This window comes from Engystomops pustulosus, chromosome 11, assembly GCF_040894005.1.
Source record: "Engystomops pustulosus chromosome 11, aEngPut4.maternal, whole genome shotgun sequence".
In the NCBI taxonomy this organism is placed as follows: Eukaryota; Metazoa; Chordata; class Amphibia; order Anura; family Leptodactylidae; genus Engystomops; species Engystomops pustulosus.
The window spans coordinates 68,972,882-68,997,339 of NC_092421.1; the positions used below are offsets into that span (position 1 = coordinate 68,972,882).

Below are 24,458 nucleotides of genomic sequence, written 5' to 3' on the forward strand. Positions count from 1 at the left end.
CGGGCGATGTCGGGTTGTATTTGTAGATATAAATAGACCTGAGGATTCAGAAAGCAATTAGACAAGATGATAAAAGTGGAGGAGTTCAGGCCGCTGCCTAATGAACGTGCAGCCCTGGCTCCCCATTACTCAGGGGCGGAGGCTGCGCCCCTGGGAGCCGCTTCTTCCTGACACATTGCCTTATTAAAAGTCTTCTGTGAAGAAATTGCTAAATCTTGCGGCGCGTGTCAGCATCATCTGGAAACTGAGACTTAACGACTGTGATAAACCGCGCCGCGCCAATCACTCCGGGAGAGGCAGATTTTACACTTGAAAATTCACTCATTAACCCATAAAATGCCATAAGGGGCTTCTAGTGGGCCCTCCGACCCCAGCACTATGTGAGCACCGTAACGCCCCTATACACGTATGTAGCAAAGTTGCATGTGACAATTGTTACATTGATACTTTACACAACAAAGGCCATTAAAGGGACGGTACCTGCCCCTATACTGCTAAATATTAGGTCACTGGTAGATGATCAATGCTGCGACATCCATCATCCATCAACAATAATGTATTTTACTACCCCAGACCACCAGGAATACAGCACTTAATATAGTAACTTACCAAAAGTCTATAACGGTAAACATCTACCTTGCCCTAGGCCACCAGGGTTATGTCCTAGATGATCAGTTTTATGGCAATAACATTTTTTCCTACCCTAGACCACTAGGTATATACAGGTAGTAATGAATCAATTCACTAAACAAGACCACCAGGTATACAGCAACAAACCCAGTACCTTCTATAGACCACCAGGTACATACAGTAATGTATCAATTAACTAAACTAGACCATCAGGAATAAACCTCTTAACTACCATGGATATAGCAATAAACCTCTTTACTGCCCTAGACCACCAGGGATATAGTATGAATCTCTTCACTCCCCTAGACCACCAGGGATATAGTATAAACCTCTTCACTGCCCTAGACCACCAGGGATATATTATGAATCTCTTCAGTGCCCTAGACCACAAGGGATACAGCAATAAACCTCTTCACTGCCTTAGACCACCAGGGATATATTATGAATCTCTTCAGTGCCCTAGACCACAAGGGATATAGCAATAAACCTCTTCACTTCCCTAGACCACTTGGGATATAACAGTAAACCTATTCACTACCTAGACCACCAGGGATATAGTATAAACCTCTTCACTGCCCTAGACCACCAGGGATATAGTATACACCTCATCACTGCCCTAGACCACCAGGGATATAGTATAAACCTCTTCACTACCTAGACCACCAGGGATATAGTATACACCTCATCACTGCCCTAGACCACCAGGGATATAGTATAAACCTCTTCACTACCCAGACCACCAGGGATATAACAGTAAACCTCTTCACTACCTAGACCACCAGGGATATAGTATAAACCTCTTCACTGCCCAAGACCACCAGGGATATAGCAATAAACCTATTCACTACCCTAGAATACCAGGTATATAGCAGTCTAATTTTCAGATTAAAGCTGCCTGTGTTGTTGGGGGGGGGGGGGAGGGGGGGCCTGGGGTAAGGGTTCTATATTACTACAAGTTACACATAAGAAGCCATACATCCCACATCAAAGCCACTCAGCTCAGGGATTAAACAAGATATGTTTCTGCATCAGTGTAGCTACAGCATTCTCAAGGTATGTTTGGCTTATATTGCATGAAATCAAATGGTAGGTTTCCTTTAAGGTCAGTGGCTGCTAATATAGATTTATACAACTTTGAGCGTTCTGTAGAGATGAGTTATCCCGTCTATCAGATATTGGGGAGGGGGTCAGTATTCAGGACGTCGGGTTCCTGTGAATGCTCGCAGATCGAATGCTCCCTTTGAGGGTTTGCGTCGGCGTCTATTGTGCGGCTGTTGTTTAGTGACTGGTACAATAGGGCAGAGGTTACACATCGTCTACTAATATTATCGAATTGCAGACCTGAGCAGCAGCAGATCGTGATCACAATAGGAAATGTTTGCTAGGATTATAGAGGAAGACGGAAAACACGTCTGATGGATACAAAACAATGGAACAAAAGGTGTGAGGGTCCCCAAATGCCCTAGAAGAAGACCACCCACCCGGCATAGTGTAATGGCACACATCAGTATAATTATCACCATACTGAACCCCTACAGGTGACATGGGGCATTACATTAGTACAAGAAGAATGAGCTGCCATTACAGAATGTCTTCACTACTCTAGACCACCAGGGCTCTTTCAATTAACACCTTAACTATCAGGTGTAGTGACCTAGAACAATGGAATTAACCAATTTCTTGGTGACTGGCAGGAATACTAAATCCTTCTTATCAGACCACCAAGTATACTGACCTTAACTCCTTCCTCGCCCTAGGATGCTGTCACTGCCCTAGACCACCTTTCCACCTCTTAACCTCTTCACTTCCACAACATATAGGGGGTCATTTACTAAGGGCCCGATTCGCGTTTTCCCGACGTGTTACCCGAATATTTCAGATTTGCACCGATTGTACCTGAATTGCCCCGGGATTGTGGCGCACGCGATCGGATTGTGGCGCATCGGCGCTGGCATGCGCGCGACGGAAATCAGGGGGCGTGGCCGGACAAAAACCCGACGTATTCGGAAAAACCGCCGCATTTAAAAACCGAAAAAGTGTCGCTTGGGGAGCGCTTACCTTCACCTGGTCCGAGGTGGTGCATTCCGGCGCGATGAGATGACTTTCAGCGCAGTAGCGCCACCTGGTGGACGGCGGAAGAACTACATTCATAAATCCCGGCCGGACCCGAATCCAGAGCAGAGAACGCGCCGCTGGATCGCGACTGGACCGGGTAAGTAAATGTGCCCCATATTGTTACATTACCATTATCACTGCTCTTGACCACCATGTAGAAACCCCTTGTTTTTCCAGGTTTTTTCCAGGAGCACCAGGTTTTCTTAAGTTACCCCTGTCACTCCCCTAGACCACCATATGTACTGACATTAACCTCTTCACCTCCCTAGACCACAAACTATTCTTAAATGACCCTTATCACCCCCCTAGACCACCATGTATACTGTCGTTGACCTCTTCATTTCCCTAGACCACTCAGTATTCTAGCATTACCACTATCACTGTCTTTGACCACCATGTATACTCTAATTAACCTCTACATTGACCACTTAGGTCAATACCAGTATACATGGAAACAGGGGCGTAACTACAGTGGTAGCAGCCATAGCATCTGTTATGGGACCCACAGTGTCAGGGGGCCCATCATCCAACCTGACAAACTAAAGAATGGAAGATGTACACCATTATATACATATTATGCTGCACATTGTACAGCATAATATGTATATGAACGTATATGTGATGTATGTATACTGTTTCTGTAATGTGTATACAGGCAGTCCCCAGGTTACGTACAAGAGGTTGGTTCTTAAGTTGAGTTTGTATGTAAGTCGGAACCATATACTTTATTATTGTAACCTCAGTCAAAAAATTTTTGGCCTCTGCGACAATTGGATTTTAAAAATGTTGGGTTGTCATAAGAACCAGGAGTAACACTAAAGCTTCATTACAGACACCTGTGATCACTGTTATAGCTGTTTATTGTAGCCTAGGGCTAAAGTACAGTAAATTGCCAATACCCATAGGTCCGTTTGTAACTAGGGGTCGTATGTAAGTCAGGTGTTCTTAAGTAGGGGACCGCCTGTATACTGTACGTTTACACAATGTATGATTTGTATATATACTTCATTATGCTCTATATTTGTAATGTCTATACCAGTGATGGAGAACCTTTTGGAGACAGAGTGCCCAAGCTACAACCAAAACCCACTTATATGTCGCAAAGTGCCAACATGACAATTTAAGCCGTAACTTATTGATCCATTGCTGTATCACAGGTTTTAATCGTATTGGCGTCCTGAGTTCACCAATACAATAGAAAGATGATGGAAAAATTTGGATTGTAGCTTCCCTCCAGGGTCCCCTGAAGAGGAAGAATCAGGGGATCCAGAACAGGAGCTCCAATGACAATCCATCTCTATCCAGCCCTTCCTGCTCCTCCTGTAGTCCTGGCAGCCAAGGATGTTGCTTTAAACAGCGCTGAGCATGGCACATCCTGGGCTGTATTGGATCACAGGGGAAAGCCTTGAGTCCTATCTGGCAAACTCTAAATTGGGGTGAAGGCCTGGGTGCCCACAGAAAGGGCTCCGAGTGCCACCTCTGGCACCCGTGCCATAGGTTCGCCACCACTGGTCTATACCATGCAACTGTAACTCACTATGGGGCCCTGCATCTCCTAGTTACGCCACTGCATGGAAAGATCACTTTTATCTGTCCTAGACCACCAGGGATAATGACATGGACCTGTACACTGCCCTTCATCATCATAGATTCTCTGGATTAGATATTAAAGTTTGCACCAACTAAGACCACCCCACCTCCTGCCATAGACCATCAGATATGATCAATGCCCTACACCACCATAGATACAGACATTCACCCTCCACCCTAAATATATGACTATGCATTATACTGCATTAACATTAATGCTCTCCTCAAACAGGGTCACTTTAAACCTTTATTGCCCTAGACCACCAGGGATGCAGGGAATAGCTTACTGCATACAACTGGGTGATGGTGTTATGCTATTTATTTGTATTTTATGTTTCCTTGAGTATTGTTAATATTTGGGGTGCACATTAATGTATTTGATATTACAGTGACCAGGTGACTTCCCTACTCCCTAGCCAAATAGTTAGGGGAACACGCCTAGCAATGGGGCAGAGTCATATAGGTCAGTGAGGCACAAAGTTGGATATATAAGGGTTCAACCAGGGTCAAATGCACCCCTAACACTCAAGGATTGGAATATTGCAGTGCAGAAGTTGGAGCCGTACTGCAGTACTTTTGTAACTTTTTGGGATGCAGGTACATAACACTTTTCTGCAGACTGATCAGCAGCTTCCTGACGCTGATTATTCCCCCACTTATCTGTTTATGTAAATTGGCGACACACTAAAGGAGCTCGGCACTGGATTTAGTATAAGAATGTGAAGAGAAAGGGTTACTGAGGAGGAGGCTTCTACTGTAATGAGTTTTGTAATCAAGGCATCTATTTTAATTTCAAATTGAGTTGATGGGTGCTAATTACAGCCAAAATATCTGCCACTAATTAAGATTAAAAAACCATCACAAGTTACATCCTGATTATAGAGTAGAAACGTGCATGATGGAATCATACGACCCATATATAGTCAGCCAAGAGGTTACTATCCACAAGCAGAATAGTGAGTGCAGCTCTGGGGTATAATACAAGATGTAACTCTGTATCAGTACAGGATAAGTAATGTCATGTATGTACACAGTGACTGCACCAGCAGCAGAATAGTGAGTGCAGCTCTGGAGTATAATACAGGATGTAACTCAGGATCAGTACAGGATAAGTAATGTCATGTATGTACACAGTGACTGCACTAGCAGCAGAATAGTGAGTGCAGCTCTGGGGTATAATACAAGATGTAACTCAGGATCAGTACAGGATAAGTAATGTCATGTATGTACACAGTGACTGCACCAGCAGCAGAATAGTGAGTGCAGCTCTGGAGTATAATACAGGATGTAACTCAGGATCAGTACAGGATAAGTAATGTCATGTATGTACACAGTGACTGCACCAGCAGCAGAATAGTGAGTGCAGCTCTGGGGTATAATACAGGATGTAACTCAGGATCAGTACAGGATAAGTAATGTCATGTATGTACACAGTGACTGCACCGCCAGCAGCAGAATAGTGAGTGCAGCTCTGGGGTATAATACAGGATGTAACTCAGGATCAGAACAAGAAATGTATTATTCTTACAAAGTGACTGTCCTTTTATAAGTTTACTCTGTGTGCTAAGTTAACTTTGCAGAGTGTAACATTTTTAAGGTGCTTGAATGTGATATTAGGTTATTTTATTCCGAACTTTTTTTTTTGAGTAAACACATTTACTACTGACGTAAATTGTGAAGCCCTGGAGCTGCACAGTAGGGGATATACAGCAATATACAGTCTACATTAAAGTAGCTATTTAAAGTTAGAGCGGCTGCATTACATTTACGGTGAGTGCGGCCGGGAGCGCGTTCCCCTCCTCTAACCTTCCGGCACTTTCTATTAGAGATGTTTAAACTTCATCGGCAGAATAAAAATGCTTTACGACATCTTTGTGAATGTAAGGGCATCATTATGCTTTCTTGCGCAGACGTTGATAGAAAGTAATGGAGTGGCGCAGCGCCGGCGCCTGCCTTGTTTATGGCTCGGGTTGAGGCGGCCATCTTTATGCAGGGATTGTCAGCGGCACATGACTGATCATGGCGGCGGAGGCGGCTGGGAGAGATGAGAGGATTGATCAGAGCCGAGTGTCACATCCCTGGCCCCGGAGATGGGCTCCAATATGGATGAACAGCTGTCAGCGGCTGCATCACAGACTGCGCCGCTCTGACTTACAGCATAACACTGCTGCGCTCTGAGTAAATCAGCCACGAGATGTGACAGCGCGCCGGGCGCTGATTGTATTTCCAGCCCATTCCTTATTTTAAAGTTTGGCTTATTTATTTTTGGAAAACATGAAAATACGGATGGATGATTTTATCTCCGGGGTCATTTTCAGCCGGGGAGCCCAATGACTGGATCCGATCCTGTATATCAGAAGGTGACAGTGCAGTAAAGCACAAACTGCTGCACTCTAAAGCTGTCATCTCCATAGACAAGACTAAGAACATGGGCTACAGACCACCACCTTCAGCAACCTTGACTCTTTATATCCCTTAAAGGGAACTGTCACCAGTTTTGGAATATAAATTCCAGAATTCTCTCTTTTACGTGAAAACTCCCCCCATTAAAAATCATCTTAAACGTGAAATTTAAGAAGCTTTGAGTTGGACTCCATAGCACCTTGGAACCATGGTTCTAGTGTCACTGCACAGAAAAGAATCTCATCTTGCAAATAACATGAGGATTGGGAGACACCGCACCTGAGAAATCATGGTTCTTGCTGCTATGGCGGCCAATAAGAAGGTGATGCTCCCGCTCCAGCCTCTTAATGGAAATTTCCCATTTGCTTCTATGCATTATGAACCAAACATACTTTGAGAATGCTGTAGCAACACTCATTCAGAAACATATCTTGTTTAATCTCTGAATTGAGTGGTTTTGCTGAAAAAAACTATTCTAAAATTATGATAATGAGGTTCTGTTGTTCCTGTGGCTGCCCCAACGCTTCTCCTATTCCCCTAATTATGCAGTGCTCCAGCCTTGTCCTGCCCAGGATAAGCCAAGAATATATGATCACTGTGTTGTCCCTAACAGGCAGAAGTAATCAATCGCTGCCTCATCCACCAGCTGCTGTGCATGAGTCATCCAGCTAAGGTTGATTAGTCTTGTCTGGAAAGTTCAGGAAACTCCGTGTCATGTGTTTATGAATGGCAGCCTGCATTCAACCCAGCTTTCCCAAGCGCCTGCATTTTATAATTGTTTTTTAGTTAAACCACTCGGATCAGGGATTAAACAAGATATGTTTATGCATCAGTGTAGCTACAGCAATCTCAAGGTATGTTTGGTTCACAATACAAAAAAAAAAGAAATGCTAGATTTCCTTTAAATGGACTCATTTCGGCCAAAATATGACTCTTCTCAGCTCATTTGCATTTGAATTTGGAGGTGATTTTTTTTATATAGGTAAACCGACAGGTTTTAACATACAGGAGGGAACTCTAGACATAATGGGGCAGATTTATCAAGCAGTCTGAAAGTCAGAATATTTCCAATTGCCCATGGCAATCAATCACAGCTCCCCTTTAAAATATTCATGAGCACTGGTGAAATGAAAGCTGAGCTGTGATTGGTTGCCATGTGCAACTGGAAATATTCTGACTTTCAGACTGCTTGATAAATCTGCCCCAATATTTCATACACTACATGAGAAGGCTACTAGATTAGTGGTGTAAAATTCTGGTGGCAGATTACACTCCACCCGTTTACGGTGCATTTTTTTTCCTCTAACTTCCACCATTCTTGAGCGATCCTAATGCAGCTTTCTACTGCCAGGTGGGTGGGCCAGGCATTCTGCTTCTTCTTCTAAGACCGCCTACTTGACAACAATCTAATTAGCATATTGCACGTTAAAAAAGTCTGCTCACTTTTGAGGACGACAAAAAGTAGTAACAAAAGAAGAAACATCTGCAGAGAGTTGGAGTCAGATGAGAGTTCACCTTTAAAGGGAACCTACCACCCCGATTCTACCTATAAAGGTAGAAGGGGTGGTAGGTGGATGGATGGGACGTGAGGATAGCCCTTTTTTGGGCTAATCCTCACGTCCCGGGTGTCTTTTACAAAACTTTATTACATGTATATGCAAATTTTTTTATGTGGCTACTGGGGGCGTGGAGTAGCCGGACATGAGGCTACTAGTCGCAGCTACCCCACGCCCCAGTAGCCGCTTTACTCCGCCTACCAGGGAATCTTCGTCCGGGTCCCCTGCGCGGCCGCGGCTCCGGGGCCGGAACTACTGCGCATGCGCAGTAGCCGGGGGACTCGGACGAGGGCGCGCAGCTACCAGGAGCTGCGCGACGAGGATTCCCTGGTAGGCGGAGTAACGCGGCTACTGGGGCGTGGAGTAGCTGCGACTAGTAGCCTCATGTCCGGCTACTCCACGCCCCAGTAGCCGCATAAAAAAATTTGCATATACATGTAATAAAGTTTTGTAAAAGACACCCGGGACGTGAGGATTAGCCCAAAAAAGGGCTATCCTCACGTCCCATCCATCCACCTACCACCCCTTCTACCTTTATAGGTAGAATCGGGGTGGTAGGTGCCCTTTAACGGGTCCCTGACATTATAACCTTTTTTTCACATGAATATATGAAACTGTGTAATTCATCTTATTAGGATACATTGTTATCATCTTCTCCTTAGCAACTGAAAATCCCAAGGTTCAGACCCCCACTACTCAGTAGGTGGATTTAATCTTGCAACAACCCCTTTAAGACGTGGTACTACTTCAGGTGCGCAGAGTTAGTGTAGATTTTAGGTAAATTCCCTCTATCCTTTAGTCTTACATAATAACTTATCTATCAGGCCATGTTACGGGGATGTGAATCTATTTTTCCCAAAAATGGTGGACAGCCCCTTAAAGGGATTCCCCAGTCACAACACATAGAACAGGTTCTAACTTGCGGATTGTGGGGGTCTTAGTGATGGGATCTCGAGAATGGGTGTCCATTGTACCTTGGCACCAGAGATGAGCGCTGTACTCAGCATTCTTTGTCAACGCCATAAAGATGAATAGAGCAGCTGGTGAATAGAGCAGCTTCATCTCAAGCTATGATGGGGACACACTAGACCCCCCTTCTCGAGATCCGTGGGGGTGCCCATAACGGAGACCCCCACTGATCACCAAGTAAGCACCTGTCCTATGTATAGGGCATATTCCCCTTTAAAACCCCTTTAAAATGGGCTTGCCTGAAAAAATTCAATTTTGAAGTTAATTTTGATACTGTTGACTTACTTGAAAGTAAAAATGTTACATATTTTGGGAATAAGTTTTTTTAGGATGACTCAACAATCCAGGGATTTATAAAAATCTTTCCATAATATGGAATATTTGCCATCAGACTTTGGCTTCTTCTGGATCAACATTGTTGGATTATAGGTTGGAATTAATGGTCCAGTATCTTAACTCACCCTTGTCTACTGTGCAAGGTTCATGGGTGTTATAGTGCGTTCAGCTCTGGAGTAGGAAGGAGGGAACCCAAACCCGTACTGTTCGGGTCCGTGACCAACATTGGTGATTTGAGTAAAAAAATCCAAACTCGGGTTTCTGCCGATTGTGCGTGTTAACACTAAATTAAGTCATTAGGGATCATTGATCCTTGGGAAAATGGCGGCGCGCATGTCCAATGCCTCTGACGACTTTACCAACAGCAGTGCGGGTGTTACCAGTGGGGGGTGAGCACTTGGGTTCGGTAGCCAAATTGCAAACCCAAACCTTAACAGGTTCTCCGGGCATCTCTGCTAAAAAAATTGTCGGATGAATACCAATGACCCTTACCTTCTGGTCCAGACTGTACGCCAGCACCCAATCTTCTTGCTTGGGATGAAACAGCAGGCTCTGGATGAAGAAGTTGAGCCTGTATTTCTGGTAGGTGGCTCCGGCGTCGGAGCTGATCAGGATACTGCTCTCCATGTCCGGATCACTGAGGAGCATGATCTAGAAGATACCAAGAAAAATACAAGGTCTCCATTAATCACATTGATCGCATCACCACACGTTCCTTGGAATATACAGCAGTCATTATCTTTAAAATCCCACATTAGGAAATATTTGTATGGAGACACAAAAACTTCCAGTTACACCTCGTCAAAGTGGATTCAAATGGGGAACTTTACCAAAAACTGTAGATACTGTCGAAGGTTGTAGAAACTTTATGAGATAGGATCTAGATAATGACGAAGAAGGCATCACTTACTAAATTTGAGCTTAAACAAATCAGACCAGATCCAGACAGATCCCCCCCCCTCCCCCCCAAGGACAAGTTTCTAAATGTTGTGGCTGGTGGAGACATTTCCAAAACAGCGGCTTTGCTGCAGGAAACACGGATCTTCTGTACAAAAAGGAGAATTTGTGAAATGGCAAATGGTAAATAATTTATCCAACTGCAAATTCATAGAACAGATTGTACAGATCAAACTCATATTGTGTTTGTTGTTAGTAGCAGCAGGACTGTGAAAAATGGATTGTAGCATCTTCAAGTGCACTGTGGGCATGCTCTCACACTGCTGTGCTCTGTGCAGCCAGTGTTAGGAAATGTCCCTGGAGAGATGTGGACTCCTACCTTTGTATATGTTGTTAAGAGCAGCAGGACTGTGAAATATTCATCCTACACTTTCCTTTGCCTTGGCTGTAAATAAGCTTAATACAGTATATAGTGCTAAGCACATAGTAGTGTGTCTATATCCCCAACGTGACCTAAAAGAAGGTTCATCCTGAAATATAAATCCACATATCACAGTCCTGCTGCTACTAACAACATTTACAAAGGTCTGATTACACATCTCTCCTGGAATAGTACATAACAATGTCTGCAAAGAACATAGAGCACAGCAGTGTGAGGACATGTCCCCAGTGCACTTGGATAAGCTACAATCCTTGAATGTAAATCCATATCTTACAGTCCTGCTGCTATTAACAACATACACAAAGGTCTGATTACACATCTCTCCAGGGATAATACATAATACAGGCTACATTTTGATTGGTCAGAAACTACCTTTACTTAAAGCCTCTATTATGAGATCTTTTATTTTTTGATGTCTTTCTACAGTATCCATGAGCTTTAGGCCAGTTCGTTATCATGTTGTTCAAAGAGAAGTTCCTCAGGGGCGGACAATTCTGCCCTGATTCCCTGGGGGATGGACTAAGCGGGGGTGTGGCCACCCTCCCTGTGTGATACCTACAGCTTTGCCTTAATCATGACATAACCCTATCCTGTGTCTCCCCTCTGGCAGTTGTGCCCGGGGCGTTACATGGGGATAACCCCAGGAAACCCCTCACGGTTTGTGTTGAGCCACAGTCTCTCCCCCGTTTTCTTTCATCCTCTTTATAGCTACACAATAGTCTCCCTCTCATCTTTCATGATCGTTTTCTGTGTAAATCAGCATGAAAAGCAGAAGCGACGGAGGTTCCCACTGATCACAAACAAAGAAAACATAAGACAAGTGTGAGTTGGATGACTGCGGGCGCCGCAGCAGAGCAGATATGACACCGCAGCAGATCGCTGGCAGCCATGATGTGCGAGATCCCCCCCGACATAAAACACATCTGGAGACTGCGCTCCCAATCTCTCATCTATAAAACTGCTTTATGGTCATGAAGTTGATGTTCAAAGTTGTTGTTGTTTTTATAGGAAACGCTGTTAACCTTTTCATGACAGGACAAGACTGAAACATTAACGGAGACAGGTATTAAAGGGAGATTAAAGGGTCCATTACTGAGCCCCGGGGAAGGAACCAGCAGAAGGTTTATCATTGTGATCACCAGAACCGCAAATAGGAGAAAGTCACCAGGGAGAAGGGACGAGGATAGACCCCACGATACTCACCCGGGATCTCAATTCTCTAAATATTTATACTCTGTTCACAGTTTATTATTATCTGAATAGTTAGGGCTCCACATTCATAACCAGAACCTGTGTGTATATATATAAAACTACAACTCAGTACTACTACTCCTATCCTGTATAATGTATATGGACAAGGAACAGTACTACTACTCCAATTCTGTATATATAAGCACATCACAGTACTACTACTCCTATCCTGTATAATGTATTTGGGCATGGGCAAAGCACAGTACTACTACTCCAATTCTGTATATATGAGCACAGCAAAGCAAAGTACTACTACTCCCTATCCTGTATATATAGACACAGCACGGTACTACTACTCCTATCCTGTAAATATGAGCACATCACAGTACTACTACTCCTATACTGTATATATGAGCACAGCACATTACTACTACTCCTATCCTGTATATATGAGCACAGCAGAGTACTACTACTCCTATCCTGTATCTATGGGTACAGCACAGTACTACTACTCCTATCCTGTATATATGGGCACAGCACAGTACTACTACTCCTATCCTGTATATATGGGCACAGCACAGTACTACTACTCCTATCCTGTATATATGGACACAGCACAGTACTACTACTCCTGTCCTGTATATATGGGCATAGTGCAGTACTACTACTCCTATCCTGTATACATGGACACCGCACAGTACTACTACTCCTATCCTGTATATATGGGCACAGGAGAGTACTACTACTCCTATCCTGTATATATGAGCACAGCACAGTACTACTACTCCTATCCTGTATATATGGGCACAGCACAGTACTACTACTCCTATCCTGTATACATGGACACAGCACAGTACTACTACTCCTATCCTGTATATATGGACACAGCACAGTACTACTACTCCTATCCTGTAAATATGAGCACATCACAGTACTACTACTCCTATACTGTATATATGAGCACAGCACATTACTACTACTCCTATCCTGTATATATGAGCACAGCAGAGTACTACTACTCCTATCCTGTATCTATGGGTACAGCACAGTACTACTACTCCTATCCTGTATATATGGGCACAGCACAGTACTACTACTCCTATCCTGTATATATGGGCACAGCACAGTACTACTACTCCTATCCTGTATATATGGACACAGCACAGTACTACTACTCCTGTCCTGTATATATGGGCACAGCACAGTACTACTACTCCTATCCTGTATATATGGGCACAGGAGAGTACTACTACTCCTATCCTGTATATATGAGCACAGCACAGTACTACTACTCCTATCCTGTATATATGGGCATAGTGCAGTACTACTACTCCTATCCTGTATACATGGACACAGCACAGTACTACTACTCCTATCCTGTATATATGGGCACAGGAGAGTACTACTACTCCTATCCTGTATATATGAGCACAGCACAGTACTACTACTCCTATCCTGTATATATGGGCACAGCACAGTACTACTACTCCTATCCTGTATACATGGACACAGCACAGTACTACTACTCCTATCCTGTATATATGGACACAGCACAGTACTACTACTCCTATCCTGTATATATGGTCACAGCACAGTACTACTTCTCCTATCCTGTATATATGGGCACAGCACAGTACTACTACTCCTATCCTGTATACATGGACACAGCACAGTACTACTACTCCTCTCTTGTAAATATGGTACCAAATAATATTACTTTTCAGTAGCTGGTTTCAAACATAAGATTATTGGGACAATCATATATAGTTCTCCGTTTCCATGTTCCGTACTTTGGGGAAAGCTCAGCCATTACTCGGTATAACGCGGTGTGCATCTTTCTGGGTGCGGAAGTTTTTGGAATATAAAGTATACAGTGATTGCTCTGAGGACATGGATACATTGGGGCTCATTTACTTACCCGTTCGGAGGAGTTTCCGAAAGAGCATTTTTCGACGATAATGCACTGTGCCGCGATTCACTAAGATCATGCGCCCGATATCCTGCATGTCTCACTTCAGCGCTCAGGTCCGACAGATTTCACAATCTTTTTCGTGGAGCATGTAAGTGCATTGCTTGCGGTACAATTTTAATCTTAAATCAGTCCGAATCTGTCGGATCATATGACGGCCCATCCCCCGATTTCTGTCGCATGAAAGCCGGCGCCACTGGGCCAAAATCTGATCGCGTGCGACACAATCCCCTTCTAAATAGCTGTCCCAGTGGCGCAAATCCCGAATACCATGAACAATCCAACGGAAATGCGATCCGCGGTCCCTTAGTAAATAAGCCCCATGTTTACATTTCAGTCTGGAATAACGATGGCCTGAAGTCGCCACCACAATATTCAGATGAGTCTCTGCATTAATATCTATAGAAGGATCTATTCCCCATCCCCCACATTGTCCTCCAACGCCCCAGGAAGCTTCATCCACAGAAAACTTCTTCATCTCACATTTCCCGGAGAACAATAACCCAGTAGTGTTATTATCAGAATTATCAAGGTCTTCGCTTTGTACACAGCGAACATTGGCTGAGCCCATACAATATGGCCGCCTCCATTATACCGAGACAAAAGATCCCCTTGAAGAACGTCTCCACATCGCGTCAGGAAATATTATGCATGGTCTTCGATACGTTGCGGTTCACAATGGCCGGCAATGATGTAACATGGAGTGAGTCTTGGAATCGGCCTTGAAGCTTTGTTTCTATTATCCCTTTAAGAACACGAAACCCAACGAGACTCTCAACCAATTTCTTCTATGTGAACGCCGCCGATCAGAGATAAATACAGGCAGTTCCCGGGTTACATACAAGATAGATTCCAAAGGTTTGTTCTTAAGTTGAATTTGTATGTAAGTCGAAACTGGATATTTTATAATTGTGATCGTGATCATTGTAATTTCAAGAATTTTTGCTGTAATGGGACCAAAGATTATCAATAAAGCTTCATTACAGACACCTTACAGCTGATCATTGTAGTCTGGGACTATAGTAACATCCAGAGACTTCACCAGAGGTCACATGGGGCAGAGAGGTCCGTCTGTAACTAGGGGCTGTCTGTAAGTCGGGTGTCCTTAAGTAGGGGACCACCTGTACAGAGGATGGCTACGGGAGAATTTTCCTCATTATCTAGCGTTTTTTTTTTTTTTATAAACTTCCAGTGAGTGAAAGATCAAGTCCTTAGTTAAAGGGCAGGTGCCAGGCGCCATTATCCGTCCTCCATAGCGGTTTTCCTCCCCAGAAGTCATTTAGATTAATTGCATTTCATTAAGTGCCGATAAACAGCCAGCGGTCCCGAGCGAGCGTCCTGCCAAAACGCAATGCTGCCATTTGTTATTGCCGATAGCACGTAAACGGTGCACGGGGGACGCGTCAGATAGGATACACGGACTCTTAAAGTCCAATCATCTTCTATAATATTAGATGAAGTGACAGCCTTTAGTAAGAGGGAAACTAGGAACGAAGATTGTACAATGTGACTGGGAAGGGAAGCCATGCCTGGCCCTCAGGGGACGCTGAGGATCCATAAGAGATTCCTAGGTTCTGGGGTGGTGAGGACTCTGAGGCTGGAGGTCAGGACCGGATTAAGGTTGGTGTGGGCCCCCACTGAATGTAGCCCAGACACTGGTACACATTACTATTCTAAATTATCATGTACATTCTGAACTTTCTTCTACTCACATGTTGGCCTAGCGGGCACAGTGGCTCTACTAGACTTCTGACTAGCTGTGCGCTGACTGTTAGCCATTTCTTCAAAGTGGTGGGGGCCCAGGGGCACGCGCCCCTGGAGCCTTTCCCATAATCTGGCCTTGTTGAAGGGAAATGACTTTAATAGAGAAACGGGAGAGAAACAGAAAACAGAACATCTGACCACTACAGCAAAAAAATAAAGGTGCTGATCCAAAATGATAACTCTGTCTCCTTCCCCTAATTATAACCTATAACCTGGTTATAGAACTGGTCTTATTTGAGGAGAAGACACTTTTGGCCCCTTAAAGATTCTGGGCCCAGGTCCGATTGCACTCCCCCCACTTCCCTAAAAAATGTTTTAAGTGAATAAAGAATAACCCCAGAACTATATTTATCTAATTAGTAGCCCATATACCCATCCTGCACTGGGGCCCATATGCCAATCCTGCACAGGGACCCATATTCCGTGCCTGCACCAGGATACATATGCCCATCCTGCACCGGAACTGATCTATATTCCCATTCTGCACCGGGACCCATATGCCAATCCTGCACCAGGACCAATATTCCCATCCTACTTTGGGATCCCTCTGCCGTTCCTGCACCAGGGCCAATATGCACATCCTTTAACGGGACCTATATGGCCATATTGCACCGGGCCCTCTGTTGTTTACTATGGAGATTTTCCTCCTTAGATCCATTAGAGACTACATTAAGGTCACTGCGCGAGTCCCCGATAAGATCTGTCACATGAGGTTTTATTGTTCCCTCTTTTCTCTTGCTTAAGGCAAAGAATAATATTCATTATTGATCAATGATGTAACGGGATAAGTTACTGCACAAGGTCCCGGGACCTGCACCGGCCGTGACCTCCAGCCGGTGATATGTGGCCGGCATTAGCCGCTCGATGGTAATGAGATGCTGATTGCCATCCCCCAGGATAAATAACATATGGACACGCAGGGATGTAGAATAGAGTTCATCATGTGGCTCCAGCCTGGTTTAGGCTGTGATTGGGTAACTTGCAGTGAGTTCAGATGGGGCAGTTAAGGTTAAGGGACTTCGAATACCCTCTTGAGATCGACATAAGAGATCCTCATCTATTAACATGAGCAGATAGTAGCTACAAAAAGATTTCCTCAAAAGCTCTGTAAATTCATCCCAATCCAATGATTTCATTGAAATGACAACTGTGTAATGCTTCATTTCTCCTGCAGGGGTTCTGCTCAATGGACACTAGTTTGGCTTAGTGAACTGCTATGTGGCTCAGTGATCAGATGTGGTTCCCAGTGGGCAAAAGTATAGCTAAATGGTCATCAGTAAGGCTCAGTGGGCAGCACTGTAGCTTTGTGGTCATCCGTATGGCTCAGTGGGCAGCAGTGTAGCTTTGTGGACATGAATATGGCTAAGTGGGCAGCAGTGTAGCTTTATGGACATCTGTATGGCTCAGTGGTCAGCAATGTAGCTTTGTGGTCATCCGTATGGCTCAGTGGGCAGCAGTGTAGCTTTGTGGTCATCCGTAAGGCTCAGTGGGCAGCAGTGTAGCTTTGTGGACATGAATATGGCTCAGTGGGCAGCAGTGTAGCTTTATGGACATCTGTATGGCTCAGTGGTCAGCAATGTAGCTTTGTGGACATCAGTAAGGCTCGGTGGTCAGCAGTGTAGCTTTATGGACATCTGTATGGCTCAGTGGTCAGCAATGTAGCTTTGTGGACATGAATATGGCTCAGTGGGCAGCAGTGTAGCTTTGTGGTCATCCGTATGGCTCAGTGAGCAGCAGTGTAGCTTTGTGGTCATCCGTATGGCTCAGTGGGCAGCAGTGTAGCGGGCAGCAGTGTAGCTTTATGGACATCAGTATGGCTCAGACGGCAGCAGTGTAGCTTGTGGACATGAATATGGCTCAGTGGTCAGCAAAGTAGCTTTGTGGACATCAGTATGGCTCGTGGTCAGCACTGTAGCTTTGTGGACATCGGTATGGCTCAGTGGGCAGCAATGTAGCTTTATGGGCATCAGTATGGGTCAGTGGGCAGCAGTGTAGCTTTATGGGCATCAGTATGGGTCAGTGGGCAGCAGTATAGCTTTGTGGACATGAATATGGCTCAGTGGTCAGCAAAGTAGCTTTGTGGACATCAGTATGGCTCGTGGTCAGCACTGTAGCTTTGTGGACATCGGTATGGCTCAGTGGGCAGCAGTGTAGCTTTATGGACATCGGTATGGCTCAGTGGGCAGCAGTGTAGCTTTATGGACATCAGTATGGGTCAGTGGGCAGCAGTGTAGCTTTATGGGCATCAGTATGGGTCAGTGGGCAGCAGTGTAGCTTTATGGACATCAGTATGGGTCAGTGGGCAGCAGTGTAGCTTTATGGGCATCAGTATGGGTCAGTGGGCAGCAGTGTAGCTTTATGGACATCAGTATGGGTCAGTGGGCAGCAATGTAGCTTTATGGGCATCAGTATGGGTCAGTGGGCAGCAGTGTAGCTTTATGGACATCAGTATGGGTCAGTGGGCAGCAGTGTAGCTTTATGGACATCAGTATGGGTCAGTGGGCAGCAGTGTAGCTTTATGGACATCAGTATGGGTCAGTGGGCAGCAGTGTAGCTTTGTGGACATCAGTATGGTAGTATGCCTCAATTGATAAGAGGATGTTTCCGTCTCCACCAATGCAGCTAAGAGACCAGAGATAATTCTTAATGGGCATCAGTTTGGTGATTAGGACAACAGTTTGGCTCGGTAAGAAGTAATGTTGCTCAATGATCAGTCCTCAGTGATCAGCAATGGACAATTGTTGGACAATTTTTTCTCAATGGACATCAGTGTTGCTTAAAAGTCTCAGTAGACAGCAGTGCAGCATAATGGACATTGTTAAGGCTCAATATATAATAGGGTGGCTCAGTGGCCAGTATTACGGCACAGTGGCCATTAGTATTTTGCAGTAGCAAGCAGTGAACCTGAATGCGTTACAGTTTGGATCAAAAAAAGTTTCGCATTAGGAACAGCAAGTCGGCTTAGTGTCTAGCATTGTGGCGCCATGGTGTTCCTTTGATAATCCGCATGGGTTCATGGGGTTAAATTAATTGTAAGACATAAATTGGAAACATGGCTCCTTGGGAAGGACTTCATTCTCCTGAAGAATTTAGGCAATGAGTAGGCCGCTGTGGGTGGAGCAATCACAAAGTATTATGGGGCTTGCAGGATACAGCTATCACATGGGCCTCCTCTGAATCTCACCCACCTGCTCTACTTATTCATAGGCACAGAAGTAGAGCTCCCGCCATACCTCTCAATGGGGCACATTTACTTACCCTGTCCCGCTGAGTTCACAAAGGCGCATTGTCCAACAATCATGCACTGTGCTGCGATTCACTAAGATCGTGCACCCAATATCCTGCATGTGTCGCTTCCCAGCTCAGGTCCGCTGGAGTTCACTTTCTTCTACATGGTGCATGTAAGTGCATTGTCTTGCGACACAATTTGAATCTTAAATGGTGCACAGTCCGAATCAGTTGGGTTGTCCGACGGTGTGCCCCCCCCCCCCCCCATTTCTGTTGCATGAAAGCAGCACAGCTGCACCACAATCCGATCGCTTGCGACACAATCCCAGCGCAGACAACTGTTAAATTCCTGTCAACGCTGTGCAAATCCTGAAAACCGTGAACAGTTATTATTGTATACTATATCTATCATTTTCATTTCTATCAGATAAAATCAGTAATGCTATGAGTTATTTTAGCACCAACCCTAGGCGGCTACAATAAAGTGCACGGCAGAAGATACAATAGGTACAGTCAGGTACAATAATATCCGCTATTTCCTGCGTTCGGTTCATCCGGTTTATTAAAAAGACCTTTGAGCGTGCGCCGCGCTCCTCGTCTCCATCCGCTGATTACTTGTTACACTGTAATACATTGGTGAAATGTCACAAGCTCAGCTTTAAAATTAAACCTTTTCCTTTTGCAAAGTTTTACCAAAAGTTCTATAAAAGTTTCTCTCCTCCAGAACATTCCATGTCTTAGTAATTGGTTTGGTGCAGCTGCTGCACATATATATAGGTCACTTTCCGCTGCGCCAGCATCGGAGTCACGTGACGCTACGGAAACCACTGGATGAGCTAGAATGGATTTTTCAGGAATAAAAAAACATTGGCTCATTCTTAGAATTGCTCATCTGTATGAGACCAGAACTTACTGGTCTTTCAAAAATCAGCTTCTTAAAGGGACCTTCAAACGGCAATGTGTCCTATATTTTAATGGCTGTGAATGATAATACATCCAGGATCTGATAAGTAGAATCGAAATGAAATGGACTGCATTGCAATACCAGACACTAGTAGACGTGTAGTAAACTGCAGTACCAGGTACAGCCACTACCAGATGTATGGCACTATACCTGGAATAAGTAAGAGATGTTCTTAATAACAACACTCCACTCTGGGGTGGATACACATGTAAGTATTGTAACCAGTAGTGATGACAGGACCTGTAAAAATTCTGCCAAATTAATTTTGCTAATCTGTTCAGGTCCTTATCCCCCACAGTAACCCTGCATTTGGTGCTGGCACCCAGCAGTGTACGCTACCATTTTGGTGTGGGTCGTTTCATCCTTTAACATCATCAGAGAGCATTCATCCTCCCCAAAATGTGCCCTGCACCATTGGCGGACTAGTGTCAGAGCGCTGCCACAAGGATTAAAATGCTACCAGCATTTCAAGAGTTAACATCCGTGATCGGTGTCAGCTTTTACGGCGGGAGGGGGGAAATTGAGCAGAGCCCAGAACCAAATTTCTAATATACAGTAGTTTGGGGTTGGGGCCGCTCAACACTAGTAAACAGCAGAAGCTATACATTCTATTATATTATTATATATCAAAATTCAGTTTTGTGACTTTGAGTTTAGTTACAGTGATTGGCTCCTGTGGCAGGATGTCATCTGTTCAGAATCCATTCAAGGGGCTGGGAACTTAAATATATTTAAATTTTAAAGGAAAACTTAATAGTTCAGGATATTAGTTATTTGACAGCCCAATCAGTAAAGTCACTACTCCTCATGGGCGGATCCTCCTCTAATATTCCTCCAATTCCTGTTGAAAATATTGTATATTGCTTTTATCTATTTGAAGTTTATTACACTGACAAGAACAAAAGAAGTAGAAATTTGGATATTCCATTGGTTCCAATTATGTAACAGAAAGTCGCTGCTCCTCATGGGAGGTGGCACTTCAGAGTTGCTCCTATCCTGTATATATACCATCAGATTTGCAGATTTTAAGCCTGTCACAAACAAAAATAAATGAACTCAGCAGAAAATCTAAGGAATTCTTATACACTAGTATCAGTAATGTAACAGAAAATCATGGCTGCTCGGGGGTGGATCCCTTACTTAACACTAGAGATCTTCACTGATTCTAATTTTGTAACTTCCTCTATATTTACAGCTTTTTATCCTGACAAGAACATAAGGAATAGGCAGCAGAGATTGTAAGACATTCTAGGGTAGCTGTATCAGTAATGTAAACGGCCAATCAGTGATGTAACAGGAAGTCATTGTTGCTCATGGGCGGATCCCCTGCCAAGCACCAGAGCACTTAATTCATTTTCTATTGCTAGCTTTTTAGCCTGACAAGAACAAAAGAAATTGAAAGCCAAAAATCTAAGATATTCTTCTGAAATTGGAGGCTCACTTTAAATGTAACACATTATAGGGATTTGGAACATTCAGCCCTATTCATAAACTAATAACATTTGAAATCTGAACTTTCAATAGTGAAAAGCACAGCGGGTCCTTATTCTGCCGTTTGTGAAGTTGTCCAGATCTCCATCTGTATGTTGAATGCTGACATTTATGCAGAAACGATGCAAGGAAACGTTTGCATAATAATACGATACCGTATCTATTGGTTACCATGGGGGGTCTCCGCATATAAATTAACACTTCCGCTCCTCTGAAATTTTGTGAATACACAAAGACATGGAAGAAAATAAAATGCAAAAAATGCAAAAAAATGTGAAATACTCTCGGTAAATCAAGGCAATTCCAGGTTATAAGAAGTTGTATGCACACAGCAGGGGTATAGGAGTCTCAATAAAATGTATAATGCAAATTGGCGTTTGTCTATTGTGCGGTACATATTACATTTCTGCAGGTATCGGCATAGCTAATAGAGAGGTAGGACATCACTTCTATAGGGCTAAAGCTTAAAGAAGACTTTAAGCTTCCTTATATCCTAAATCTAAGCATCTATATACTCTCTCTATATCATGCTTAAAATGTAAGCTCCTCGGGGGCAGGACATACTACCAAGAGGAGAATCCCTATCATAACCCACCCCCACAGGTCCTTTATTAGGTTTAATACAATGTATCAATTTTTGATCAGTTTGCTCCGTCTGCTCCCAGAGAATTCATTTCTTCTTTCTCCTACTACAAGCTTCCTGAGCAATATGTTCCTACCCCCAGGACCGGCTCCAGGTTTCAGTAGACCCCTGGGTGACAGAGCCTCAGTGGGCCCCTTTGCAGTGAACTCACATTGCGACATTTAAAATTCTGAAAATAAAACTGTCTCCTATTCCCTAAAATATTCCCTAGTTTATTAACCCGAAAAACACCCAGCATATGGTTAGTTTATATAAAGCCCCCTTCACCCCCATGGATTCCTTATGGGGGCCCAAGCACTTGCCCAGGTAATCCCATTGCTTGCGCCGACCCTGCCTACCGCTCTAGATCCCACTCTGTGATTATGCTGCTTCTATACATGACTACCTGTTTTTTATTTTTTTTATCAGATTTTCCGCTGCTAATACCTGTTTTTTCAAAGTTTAGCAATTTTTGAGCCCTCTACATCATCAGTAATTTTGCATTTTTTGCGATTCCATTTTTCATTCCCCGTCTTTAAAATTCCATAACTTTTTTATTTTTCTGTTTACAGAGCTGTTGGAGGGCTCCTTTTCTGTGTGACAAATTGTACTTCCTAGTGACAGCATTTCATGTTCTATGCAGGTTACTGGGAAGCTGGAAAAAATTACAAATTCAATGAAATTGTAGAAAAATCACATTTGAGCCATTTCCCAGTGGACATAGTTTTTACAGTTTTTCACTTTGAACCCTAAATGACACCTCTATATTATTCTTTGGGTTGATACAACTGGGGGGGATATCAAATTTCTACAGGATTTTGTATGTTTAAAAAATTTAAAAGATTAAAACCTTTTGTACAAAAATGCCCTATTCTGAAGATAATGGGGCACATTTACTTACCCGGCCCATTCGCGATCCAGCGGCGCGTTCTCTGCACAGGATTCGGGTCCGGCTGGGATTTAAGATGGTAGTTCCTCCGCCGTCCACCAGGTGGCGCTGCAGCGCCGAAAATAATCTTAACGCCCCGGAATGCACCATCCCATAGAAGGTGAAGGTGAGCGCTCCCCAAGCGACACATTTTCGGCATTTAAATGCGGCGGTTTTTCCGAATACGTCGGGTTTTCGTTCGGCCACGCCCCCCCGATTTCTGTCGCGCGCATGCCGGCCCCGATGCGCCACAATCCGATCGCGTGCGCCAAAAACCCGGGGCAATTCATGTACAAGCGGCGCAAATCGGAAATATTCGGGTAACACGTCGGGAAAACGCGAATCGGGCCCTTAGTAAATGACCCCCAATAACTTTTTCCTACTTTGGCTGTAAGTGGTTCACTCCAGAGAATAAGGCCCCTTCCACACTAGCGTTTTTTCACGCGCGAGTTCTGCGCGTGCTTTTGACGCGCAGAACTTGCATTGCACTCTGTCCCATTGTTTCCAATGGGTCTTTCCTCATTTGCGTTGTTTTGCACGCGCGTGCTTGCGTTTGTTTTTCCCGCCCCATTCAAGTCTATGGAGACGCATCAAAAATGCATTGCACTCGCAAGCATTGCAAGTGCAATGCGTTTTAAACGGATGGGTTGCTAGGTGACATGAATAATTCCCCTGCTCGAGATCGAGCATTTAATTAAAAAAACACAGTGAAGAATAGAATAAAAACAGTGAACACAGGATCATTTAAGTGAAAAACACAGTGAAGAATAGATTACAGATGTTCGGCACATCTGCTTATTTGTCGGGAGATACGAACGGTGCGAACAAAATAGCATGTGAAGAACAATATATATGTGTGTGTAGAACACATTGCAGGTGTTTCCATACATCTGCAATGTGTTCTTCACACATATATATTGTTCTTCACATACTATTTTGTTCGCACTGTTCCGCGCGTATCTCCCGACAAGTAAGCAGATGTGCCGAACATCTGTAATCTATTCTTCACTGTGTTCTGCACTGTGTTTTTCTCTGTGTTTTTCACTTAAATGATCCTGTGTTCACTGTGTTCACTGTTTTTATTCTATTCTTCACTGTTCTTCACATCTGCTAACTTGTCGGGAGATAATATACGCACGCGGAACAGTGAAGAATAGATTGTAGATGTTTGCATACATCTGCTAACTTATCAGAAGACATTCTTTTTCAATTAAATAAAACATTTTATTCCCGAACCATGGTCCCTTTGAAAAAGTCCAATTGACTTAAAAACCGTGCATGAAAGACGCACTGAAAACGCAAAAAACGCAAACAACACGTGCGTGAAAAACGCAAAAACGCTAATGACTCCAAGGAAAAATGG

General features: G+C 43.9%; 1 protein-coding gene across 1 annotated transcript in view; it reads right to left on the bottom strand.

Annotated features, from left to right (window-relative positions):
- Nucleotides 1-24,458, bottom strand: part of SORCS3 (sortilin related VPS10 domain containing receptor 3) — a 417,809-nt gene that overhangs the window by 191,845 nt on the left and 201,506 nt on the right. Inside the window, exon 4 of the mRNA XM_072130504.1 lies at nucleotides 10,092-10,250. Within this exon, the coding sequence (XP_071986605.1) occupies nucleotides 10,092-10,250 (159 nt within the window). The remainder of the gene's footprint in view (nucleotides 1-10,091; nucleotides 10,251-24,458) is intronic.